The sequence below is a fragment of the Mirounga angustirostris genome, unplaced genomic scaffold, assembly GCF_029215605.1.
Source record: "Mirounga angustirostris isolate CCGP_5_RB_7025 unplaced genomic scaffold, mMirAng1.0.hap1 SCAF_7, whole genome shotgun sequence".
Taxonomy (NCBI): Eukaryota; Metazoa; Chordata; class Mammalia; order Carnivora; family Phocidae; genus Mirounga; species Mirounga angustirostris.
The window spans coordinates 136,878,359-136,891,012 of NW_026991715.1; the positions used below are offsets into that span (position 1 = coordinate 136,878,359).

Genomic DNA, 12,654 nt, shown 5'->3' on the forward strand with positions numbered 1-12,654 from the left:
GTCATTTCCAAGGCATACCAAGAACTACTTTAATTTCTGAACAATGGTTAAATATTTTACAGAAAAATGTCTCTGTTAAAACCTTCAGAAAATTTTTCTACAGTCAAATTCTTGAACCATCATATTTGCCTAGAATCTTTAAATAATTATGAGTTTATAATGAATTTTATATAGGATGAAGGAGAAAAATTTTAAATGTAACATTAAATCACATTTAAAAAATTGTTTTTAAGATAATGAGTTACATGAGGGCAAGTATAATTTTATTATTGATATTTTAATAATTTCAAGATTACATAAATTATTTTGTCACTTTTTTTAATGTGGAAAAGAAGACCTCCCTTTGTATTATTTCAAATTAAAAGACCATTTATTTAAAAGATAGGGTAGGGGACTATAAATACTCTTTAAAAAAAAACAACAAATGTTAAGAAGTGCTCTTGAAAAATTATTTAATAGGCCACAGGCATAATTACCGCTAGTTATCCATGATGCAGGTAACCTTAGAGTGATCCTCATAATAAAGAATCATTTGTAATAACTAATATATCTGTCAGCCTAATAAGACATCTTCTAACAAAGGCAGACCCTTTCATTGTAATTTATAGGAAATAGAACTTTTATCAGGAGCTATTCTTAGAAGCACACAGCCAAGATTAAGTAAATAACAGTGGAAACCACAGCCTTTGGCTATCTCTCAGCTTTGGAGACACATTTAATGGGTATTTCACACACAAGTATACCCTCCTTTGATACATGATCATTTTTAAAAAATCTCCCTTCTGCTAAAAGGAATGTTTGACTCCAGAGACTCATCGTCAGGTTTGAAAAGTCTTTAGAAAGCCACTTAGGCTCTACAAAAGTTTAGGAATGATGGACAAATATAAATTTTTAAACGCTATGCCCGAAATCCAGTATATGGAATAGAACACACCTCTGGTGATGTCGTTCATAACAAATATGTCTTCTTTTAGGTTCACATGTTTCCATAGGGTGCTGACACCTCAGAATAAGTCTGCTATTCTTGCTGTTATAACAACAACAATGTGTTAGGGCAAGTGGTCCCAGCTTGATAGCTCAGTATAGTTTTTCCTTGTAATTTAGGCTTTGTTTCATGCCTGGGGGGAGTTGTTTCTCTTTCACTTAAGAACCGGAGTCCTTCAACCTCCTTACATTACTTCCGTTGTGATACAGCACTTTAAAAGCTCCCTGGCTGACAACTGTGGCTGGAGGCTGGGATCTGCTGGGAGTGGCATCAGGCACTGAAAACAGTATCTGTTCATCTGTTCACTAAAGGACTGCAGTGTTACAGAGTCCTGGCATGGATTTTTAGGGTTATGCTGCAATAGTGTGAGTTAGGAAGTTGCACACTCGCACACGTTCTAATTGAATGATGAATTTAAAAAAATCCGTGATTTCATCATGTATATGGGCCACAGACATGAGAACATTGGTGATTGTGTCCCCACAGTTCAAATCTACTTAGCAGAGAGTTACTTAGCGTAAAGCTATGCATGCAATGAACAGATCTGTCTTGTTCCAAAGCCCATCTTTTCATTCGCCTATTTGATTATGCTTTGATTTTTTTTTAAAGATTTTATTTATTTATTTGAGAGAGAGAGAATGAGAGAGAGCACATGAGAGGGGGGAGGGTCAGAGGGAGAAGCAGACTCCCCGCCGAGCAGGGAGCCCGATGCGGGACTCGATCCAGGGACTCCAGGATCATGACCTGAGCCGAAGGCAGTCGCTTAACCAACTGAGCCACCCAGGCGCCCCTGATTATGCTTTGATTAAGTATACCGAGGCTGGAAGTGACCCCCAAATTCGGAGTTGTCAAGTAGGTCTATCAGGCTGCCTTCTCCTCTGGCTCACACTGGCTTATATGCCCAGATCAAGCTAACTGAGAAGAAGCCTGCACAGTGGAATCCACCTTACCTTCCTTTCTGTAGGACAGCTGCTTCAGGTCACCTGGCCTGTCTAACACCTTGCTGGGTGGATTTGCTGGGGTGTTGTGCAGTTTCTTAATTCTCAGCCATTTTCCAGTTCTCTTAGCACACTAACCCTGCCAGTTTTTGCATTTTCCCCCTTGTCTCTGCCTAGAAATTATTTGTCTCTTTTCACATCCTTGTGTGTGAATACAGGGAGCCCAGCAATCTCTTGACTGAAAAGGAACTAAGTTGACCTGATAGCTTCAGTTCACTAACTTGACAGAATCTCTAAAGGAGTCAAAGTAAACTTAAGCTGCCCTAATATTGAAATAGCTGCTTAGCTTTGGAAAAAATAATTTGGAAGCCAGGTCTGTAAGCTTATATTCCTTCTCTTGCTTCGATTTGAAACCCTTGGTGCTTTCAACTATTTATGCATTCACTCATATAGGGGCAGAATACAATAGCACTTAAGAGGATGAACTCTGGAATCAGACTGTCCAGATTCAACCTGCATGCTATGCGTCCATTTGTGGACCACGGCCATGTAATTTAAGTTCTTGTTCTTCCATTTCATTTGTGAAATGGGCATAATAAAACACCTCCTTCACAGAGGTGCAAATGAACATGCATCTGTAATATAAATTATTATTGTTATTAATAAAAACTGAAGGGTTTGGCCAGCAGAGGGGATAAATGGCCAGGCTCATGCAGAGGTGGATCATGTAGGCCCTGTTAAGCTTATGTATATCGTATTAAAAATCCTAATTTCATGATGAACTCTTAGCAACTTTCAGATATATAACCCTATTGTTAACTATAGTGACCATGCTGTACATTAAGTCTCCAGTGTGTAGTGAGAAGGCTTTATGTTGTTAATTACAGATGTTTCTACTACACTATGATATGTGAATTTCTAAAAAGCTTTGTATTCTGTAGAACTTATATTAAAACAACAGGATTCGGGGCGCCTGGGTGCTTTAGTCATTTAAGCGTCTGTCTTTTGCTCAGGTCATGATACTGGGGTCCTGGGATTAAGCCCCAAATCATGGGGCTCCCTGCTCAGTCAGGAGTCTGCTTCTCCCTCTGGCCTCCCCCCCCCCACACACACTCATGTGTGCACTCTCTCCCTCTCAAACAAATAAAATCTTAAAAATAAAAAAGCAGGATTCATGGGAAAAAAATAAGATTATGTGCAAACCCCCAAACTTGTGTAGTCACCCCTAGCAATCATCATCCTCATGGAAATAGTAGCAAAAAGAAACTACTAATAAGTAAATTTCCCTTTAAATATAATATTCTATTTTAAGGAGAAAGTAATTTGATCACAGGGATAGAAGTAAGATTAAGCCTACTTAGAGAAAGAGAAAGGAGTGGGGCTGGACATAAAAGTGGGAGAACACGTCATGCTAATATGTGTCCAAACAAGGTCAAAGGAAAGACAGAATGTGAACATGAGGGAAATGTGGATCATATTCCACACTGTCCTCCATGGCTGCAGTTAACTCCAGCCTTATTACAATATTTTGTGTTTGGCTGTCATTTTTGGTGATGTGAATCATTAATGTCCTGAGGAATTAGCTTATGAAACAACATACTTTTCATGTTATAATCACATTCTTCTCTACTTACCAATCATTTACAACCAATCCCCTCACGTTATAGACACACATTCGAGTGTAAGAGAAGGGGAATGATGTCCATAGATTAGAATTTCTGAAAAATTACTCTAGTAGCAGATCAAATCTCAGAATCTGGACACCTTTAACACCGAAGGGGAAAGGGTAGCTGGAACCAGACTGGTGGCAGCGATGATGAATATACCCAGATGTCCAATATTGAAAATCCCTAATGTAAAATTGAAAAGACACTTCCTTAAAGACATAACCTCAGGTGTCAATGCTCTCTATACTCTGAGTTTTGATACTTCACGTTCCCAGAAAAGTGGAGGAGAAAATTTTCACGGAATAAGAAAGCAAAAATACAACCTAATTACATATACTAGACTAGGTTTGGGAAGTCCGAGTTCCTGCCATCCATCTCTTCTATTCATGTTTATCTCCCCAGCTGCTCTGCATTTGCCTGGGCCAGGATTGCCGTGGGTATGGGAAGAAGCATGGAAGAAACGGAAAGGTTAAGAAATTAGAACACTTTGAATGTTGGCGTTAGTGATTTAAACTTGAGAACAGATGAGGAAGATACATGCACTCTGCCTACACAGGCTTATTGAAAATAGTGGCAAATATTCTCTGACCTCTTAAATGTATTGTCACATAGACATGACACGTTCATGTTAGATACTTGGTTTTGAATGTTAAGAATAAGTTATTTAAGTAGAAACCACAGTTCGTGATTTAAACTCTTGTTTAAATCAGTGCTGTCCAATAAAAAATAATGCAAACCACAAATGTGAGCTGCATATATAATTTTAATTTTCCAGTAAACACAACAAAAAGGAAAAAAAAATAGGTGAAGTTCATTTTTATACTTATTCAGCCTAATATATCCAAAATATTATGTCAACAACAAATGAATATAGAAATTGAGATATTGGGCGCCTGGGTGGCTCAGTTGGTTAAACGACTGCCTTTGGCTCAGGTCATGATCCTGGAGTCCCGGGATCGAGTCCCACGTTGGGCTCCCTGCTCGGCAGGGAGTCTGCCTCTCTCTCTGACCCTCCCCCCTCTCATGCTCTCTATCTCATTCTCTCTCTCAAATAAATAAATAAAATCTTTAAAAAAAAAAAAGAAATTGAGATATTCTATATTCTTCTTATTTTGGTATTAATTCTTTGAAATTTGGTATATAAGTTAAAAATCTCAAATCACCACATTTCAACTAAATAGCCACATATGGCTAGTGGTAACCATATGGGACAATAGAGGTTAACTTGTTATGAGCATTATTTTGCCAGAATGAAAAGCTGCAATTAAATATATGCCTACTTATGTTTTTATCAGCATTTAATGGTCTCATCCCTTCACACAACAGAAAAAATATCATATCCTGTTTTATTTCTTTTTTGGGGAGTATTCTTATAGAATGCTTTCAGAGTATAACTTTTGGATATTTCCCATCTCCTATCTTATTTCAAGCATGATTCCCACATTAAATGTTTAAATTTGAATATTTGTGAGGAACACATTATAATTTTTGTAATGTTGTATATGACTGGATGAGCACTGAACTGCATCGTAGCTGACGAGTTGACAAGATGCCATGTTTCATAGATGTTTAATTAAACATATATTGATTTTGATTTTAGTTCCCTTGTTTTGGAAGCATTATATACAATTTCTGGCCTCCAACATTTTTGGCTCTTGAGAAATTCCAATTTTAGGCTGTAGGCATCAAGTCCTGAGTGCCAAATGCACAAAACTGTGCTGGAGCTCGAGCCACATGCTTCCCGTGCCTGCTCACAGAGGATGGGTTGTTCTTGTTCCTTTAGTTCTCAGTGCAATTGTCACTTAAAACTGACTTTTGCTAACTTATGTTGTGCTATCAGGGATAGTCTGTCTGTTTGGCCTTTTTTTTTTTTTTTTTTTAATCCACAGCATTCGTAAATTTGGTTTCATTTATGTATTTGTTTTTTATTTTTTATTTTTTTTTAAAGATTGTATTTATTTATTTGACAGAGAGAGAGTGAGAGAGCACAAGCTGAGGGAGCAGCAGAGGGAGAGGGAGAAGCAGACTCCCCACTGAGCAGGCAGCTCCACACGGGGCTCCATCCCAGGACCCTGGGCTCATGACCTGAGCCGAAGGCAGACACTTAACTGACTGAGCCACCCTGGAGCCCCTGTATTTGTTTTTAAATTTGTTTTCTGTTTCTGATTTAAGAGAGTCAAGAATTGTGTATATTTTCTTATCTACTGTATAATAAATAAAGGACTTTGTTGACACTCAATAAACCTTAGATAAGTGAAGGAAAGAAAAACAGAATTGCTTGTTGTAAGGAAGAGTTCAAAACTCACTTTACCTAAATGCAGAATAGAGGTTGTCAATCTGGTAGGGATCCAAGGTTGCTCTAAGCTGCACATTTGAGACAAAATAATTCCCATGTATCCAGGCTAGAGAAGCAATTCTTTTTAAGTTAAAGCTTATAAAGCCTTATAAAACCATGTGACAATTTATCAGTCATTTATATTTCAGTAATTTCATTGACTTAAATTTACTAATTTATCTTGTTCTTTCCTGGATGGACTGATTCTTTCTATTTTCTAATTTTAGGGTTTTTTGTTTTTTGTTTTTCTTAATTTTTTTTCTTTTTCTTATTCTCTAAATGTATGATTCTCAATCTTGGCATATTTTGCTTCTTCCAGGAGATATTTGGCAATGCCTGGAGAAATTTTTGATTGTCACAATTGGGAGTAGGGGACGATGGTACTGTCACTTACTGAACAGAGGAAAGAAATGTGGCTAAAAGTCACATGCACAGAATAGCTCCCCAATAACAACTATTCAACCCCAAATGTCAAAAGGTGACATTGTGAAGCCCTCCTCTAACCCAGTTCTTGTTAAAAATAGTGATCTGTGTTTTATCCTTAAAATGATTATTAAATTGAGAAAAAATTGCTTCTGTTTATGATACACCTTTTGCTTCATCTTAAAGCTTTTTTCAAGTCTGTAGAAAACTTAGTTTATCCAAATTTGCAGGGTGCATAGCAGTGACCATTTAGCAATGCAAGTCTTTTCCAGGCTTTCCTTTTTATTTCTTTAAATGTTGGCAGACGCAATGAGAGTTTTGATGACTACCATCAAGTCATTCTGTCAATTTAATGTATCTTTGTTAATCTGTTTTATAGGTCCCTTTAGATGGAATGTAATACAGCAGAAGCCTTTTCATCAAAAGGATTAATGCCTGCATTATCATTTCTGCAATAAAACAGAAAGTTAAGTGGTGGAGGCCACAGACACCTCAAACCTGGATTCCACAATTCTACATTAAGTGCTGGAGTTTTTATTACTCTGCTGTTGGAAAGCCTTTGCCAATGCTTACAAGGAACTGTTTATCCCTGCTTCTCTGGGTCCTGTTTGATGGAGGTCTCCTAATACCCCTTCAACCACAGCCACAACAGACTTTAGCCACAGAACCAACAGAAAATGTTATCCACCTGCCAGGGCGCCGATCACATTTCCAACGAGTTAAACGTGGCTGGGTATGGAATCAATTTTTTGTGCTGGAGGAATACATGGGCTCCGAGCCTCAGTATGTTGGAAAGGTAATGGCGTTTCTTTTGACAACCACTTGATAGCAAGGGGGATTATGAATTGTGTATTGTGTATGGATGTTTTGCACAGGAGTTGAACAAACCAGTGACTAGAACACTGGGATTGAAATCTGAGAGACCTGGTTTCTCTTCCTGACTCAGTGGCCTGGGTAAGCTTTGGAACATCATTTAATCATTCTTTACCTCAAATTTCCCTGGTTATTTTAATGAAATTAATATATATTTTGTTCCTATTTTTTTTTTTTTTAAGATTCTTTGCTAAAGACAAGAAGTTAAAATATTAAGTATCATGAAAAAGGTTATAGCACATTATTGCTCACAGATGTTCTGGAACTGTTTACGAAGAAGACAGAGAAAAAGTCCCCAGGCATAAATATTCTAAGCTGCTGTTGATATCCTTGAATGACCAGGATGTCTTCCTTTCCCTGCCCCTTAAAAACATGAAATACCATTTGAAATGTGGTTTTGAAATATTTGACGTGGCTTGCTTATACTTTATAAATTATTTATTTATTATATGTTTTGCAAGCTATTTATGAAGCTATTTATGGCCAAAGTTATAAGTGTTGAAACTCAAGTACATACACCTCAATCTTCAACACAGCATGTCATTTTTAAATCTTATTGTTAGTTTATTGAAATTTAATTTTTTTTCACAAAATAATTGATGGTAACTCTTCATTTCAGCACATTTATGCTTTACTGCTATTTTCCTTACATAAAATTTTAGACCCATGTATAGAATGGATATAACTTATCATTGCCACCAAATTATTTTTTCCCAGAAAAAAATGGATATTTTATTTTGTTAGTTAACTGTCTTTAAATCTTCTAAAAGATTTTGCCGTGGTTTTAATAAAAACATATATGCTTGAAAACAAAACAAAACAAAAATATATGCTTGAAGAGAGTTTAGAATAAATCCAAAGACAGAAATAGAAAACTATAATAGGAGGAGTCCTAGGAAGCTGATCTAGAAGATTGTATTTATTGCACATTAATGTCCTCAGAGTTCTCTGGAAGCCTAAACTAATGAGAAATATGACGAGTCTTAAGATTCCAATGGTAGGTCAAAGGAAACAAATCCATTCAAGATTTAAATTCCTTGCACTATATTTTTAGAATTTACCTTTTAGAAATGTGTTTAAAGACTATTGAATAATACAGTGGAAAAGGTCTTCAAATAGAACCTTTGTTAAAAATGAACACATAGCCAAGGTTTCCCTGAGGTATATGGGGCCCCAGACAAATGTTTTCTGTGGGTTATCTATCTCTATATAAAATTTGAGTCATGCCAAGTCAGTCTTTGTGGACCATTCTGGCAGTCCAATTTTTAGTGATTTTGTAAAAAATACACAATATCATTAGGAGAGGCAATCTCCTTGACAGACCGCCTACTAGGAATCAGGGCTTGGTCATGGGGCCCTGGGACAACTCCATAGGTATTAGTCCTGGAGCTCCCCAGGGTATCTGATAAAGCCAAAATTAAGTAGAAAGTCAGAGAGTGCCTTCAGGGGGAGAAATGGATACAGTCTAGCCCATGGCAACCCACCAGATGGCATTGCTGCCCACAAATAGACCTGGAAAAAAGAAGGTTCTCAGAAAATTTTGAGGAAAGCACTCTAAAACATGGAAACTCCCGATGTTAGTATACATTCCTTTTGCTTATATGATTCTTCCATATGATCATGAAATATAATTTTTATGGTGAGATAATTTCATGTTGTTCTGGTACACTTGTTTTTTATGAGTTAATGGAATATAGGGATCAAGTTTTGAAATCTAAGACAAATGGATGGGTAGCATAGCTCTAAAATTCTGCCTCATGGGTATTAATATTCTCAGCTCTGCTTATGATGCAAACTAGACATCACATTGAGGTTCCTGGCAAGTGTATAATGAGAAAGTATTCTCTCTGGTTTTGATTGAAGCAGATTCATAACCTTTAGTTGCCTGAATCTGAAGTGAGAAGATTGTTTGTTGAAAAATTAATGAAACTGACTTTTATTCTATCTTAGATAGAGTAGCATTTCACCTAGGATATGCAAAATTTGCATATCCAAATTTTGTTTGATACTCTGGAATCACACCTTTGTAATTACTACTATAGAATAGAATTCATCCAATTCATTTCAAACATGAATTAGTATTTATATGTAGATTTTAAAGGAGTAGATCTAAGATCTATTATTAAATGAAAACGACATTATTTTCAGTCATACATATGTAATGTGTGCTGAAAACCTGTAGCTCTCCCCCAATGCATGTTCCTAATGCAAATGAAACAATAGTAGCCACAGTTTCCTTTCCACATGGAAACTAATTAAAGTTTAATTAAGTTTGTCTTGGTGCATCTAGATGTGGGAATAGTAATACGATAACATCAGGACCAATTCAAGTTACTATATGTATGTGTGTTAACATATATAAATATATTCATGCTTCTGCTCTTTTTAGAAAGACATTGAGGCAGTTTGCAGAAAAAATAAAATATTATAAATGATATAGAATTCAAGGCTAAGGAAGAAGGAAAATGAAAAAGTGCCAAGCATAGCAGTCATAGTGGATTAGTTAAATACGTAGTGGGTTAGTAAAATAAAACTAAACTACTATAATTGAGCTTGAAATTTAATTTTATGGTTTTTTACAGCACCAGCATCTATGGGAAACATTAATTTGTACAGCTCCTATTACTGAAAGTTCCACTTATTGAGAAGAAAGTTCTATGTACCTAGCTGCAAATCTAAAAGAATTTATACATGTGGAAATGTATAGTCAGCATCTTGATCGTCTTAGATGTCAGTGTTGACATTCTTGCAAGAAAGACCACACTGTGGCGTTGCTTATAATGAATATTACTTTATTTTATATACAAAGAAATCATAAGGGTGTCCGGAGATAAAGCCAATAATTCCCTCGAATAGACATTTTGGATTTACGACAATACCTGGATAAGTGTAAGATGCATAATAACACAGAAATTAATTTGATCAGCAAAAATTTTAATTCAGATGCTGTAAGTTGCTCATAGTTCCCACTAAAATCAAAAACAAAACAAAAAACCCCATATCATTAAAGACACACATACATACACACAATGTACACAACACATACTCGCAGAGTAAGCCGGATGCTCTCACCAACATATATAACTGGGTGCCTGTGTCTGGATAGTACTATGTTATATCATAGCCTCAAAGCTGTGCATCAAGAAAATGCTGCCCAATTATCCTCAAAGAATAATTTAGGAAATTGAGTTATCATTCTGGATGATCTTTCTTAGCAGTAATTCTTAAATTTAAATTGTTTAAAATGGCAAAAAGATTAAAAAATGAAATATATTTAAACCCTAATTCTGGAGGCACCTGTTCATTCAACGTATTATTATTATTTTTTTTTTTATTGAGTGCATTACAATTTGAGAAAGTGTTAAGCCTGGTAAGAATCAATCTAGTTATGAAGGTCCCTAGATTACAATTATAATCGGTAAGCTTTACTTAGGTTAGTGCTTACTTTGGGCACTGTTTTAATTGCTTTGCATTCATAAAATTATGGAATCCTCAAAAGAGCACCATGAAGAAGATTTCTAGTAGTCCCATTTCACATACCAGGAAATTGAGACACAGAAGAGTCAGGTAACTGGCCCAGGGCCCAACAGGCAGTAAATGCTGAAACTAGGACTTTAAGTCAGGAAGTTTAGCCCCATTGCACCAGAAAATACCACAGTTTGTTATCTTATAAGGATATTAAGAGCTAGCAATCATTTCAATACTCTGTTGAAAGTACTGTAAAGGAGATCCTACTAGGGATTGTGGAGACAAAGTCAAGTCGTTGACTATGTCCAGAAGATGGAGCAGTTTAAGAAAGCCTTCACAGATGAGGGAGCACCTGAGATGCATCTTGAAGGATGACTCCATTTTTCTCAGAAGAGAGAGTCTGAGGGAAAGTCTTATAAGCACTGAGGCTTGAAAATTCAAGGTGAGGCTTAGATAACCATATTTCAATATAGTCAGAGAATGTGAAGCCAACCGTTTAGGGTAGGTAAATACAGAAAGTATTATCACGTCTCAATTCTGATACCAAGATCAGTATTATTTTATTTATTTATTTATTTATTTATTTATTTATTTATTTATTTATTTATAAATTGAGGTATAGTTGACATACAGCATTATATTAGTTTCAGGTGTACAACATAATGATTCAATATTTGTATACATTACAAGATGTATCACCACAATAAGTCTAGTTAACATCTGTCACCATACATCATTATAAATTTTTTTCTTGTAGTTAGGACTTTCAAGATTTACTCTCTTAGGGGCACCTGGTGGCTCAGTTGGTTAAGTGTCTGACTCTTGGTTTCGGCTCAGGTCATGATCTCAGGGTCCTGGGATGAGCCCCGCATCGGGCTCTGTGTTTAGCGCAGAGTCTGCTGGAGATTCTCTCTCTCTCTCTCCCTCTCCCTCTGCTTCTCCCCATGCTCGCTCACGCTCTCTAAAATAAGTAAATAAGATTTTTTTTTAAAGATTTTATTTATTTATTTGACAGAGAGAGAGAGAGACAGAAAGAGAGAACAAGAGAGTGCAAGAATGGGGAGCTGCAGAGAGGGAGAAGCCGACTCTCCACAGAGCAGGGAGCCCGATGCAGGGCTTGATCCCAGGACCCTGGGATCATGACCTGAGCTGAAGTCAGACACTTAACCGACTGAGTCACCAAGGCACGCCAGTAAATAAAATTTAACAAAAAAGATTTACTCTCTTAGCAACTTCCAAATATTCAGTAGAGTATTATTAACTGTAGCCCCATGTTGTATATTACAGTATTATTTGTTCTTAAAGGTGTCATAATCCACAAAGATGTCTTGGTTGAGGATTCACATGGACAGAGTTGCAGTTGTAGAATGAGTATTCAAAGTGCCATTTAAAAGACTCATTGGAGGTGGGGGGACAGGTATGGAGATGGGGAGAACATATAGGAGAAGGTTACAATAGGCTTGTCAGGAAGTAATGAAGAGAATGGGGTATTAGAGTTGAAAATTTGAAAGATAGACATATTATAAAATATTTCAAGATCTGTCAGTCATGGGAATATAAAGGATGAGACAAAACATTAGTGGATAATAGCATGTAGAGAATGTAGGAGTGGGAATGGTAAATTATGTGACTCAGATTTCTGACTTTGTTTTCCTGGTATCCGATATAGTTTTGGGACTTGAGTAAGAAACAAAATGATCACTGTCAGGCATTATACATCCATAGTTACTTTTATTTTATTTTTTTAAAGATTTATTTATTTGAGAGAGAGAGAGAGCAGGGGGAGTGGCAGAAGGAGAGGGAGAGAGAGAGAACCCTCAAGACTCCGTGCTGAGCACAGAGCACAATGCAGGGTTCACTGCCGGGGTCCTGCAATCATGATCTGAGCCGAAATCAAGAGCCGGCCACTTAACCGACTGAGCCACCCTGGCAGCCCTCCTTAGATGTACCCAGGTGAAGTATCTC

At 36.7% G+C, this 12,654-nt stretch overlaps 1 protein-coding gene across 1 annotated transcript in view; it reads left to right on the forward strand.

The window, feature by feature from the left end:
* Positions 1-12,654, forward strand: part of CDH12 (cadherin 12) — a 992,169-nt gene that overhangs the window by 733,663 nt on the left and 245,852 nt on the right. Inside the window, exon 3 of the mRNA XM_064596829.1 lies at positions 6,728-7,144. Coding sequence (XP_064452899.1) covers positions 6,914-7,144 — 231 coding nt within the window. The 5' untranslated portion in view covers positions 6,728-6,913. The remainder of the gene's footprint in view (positions 1-6,727; positions 7,145-12,654) is intronic.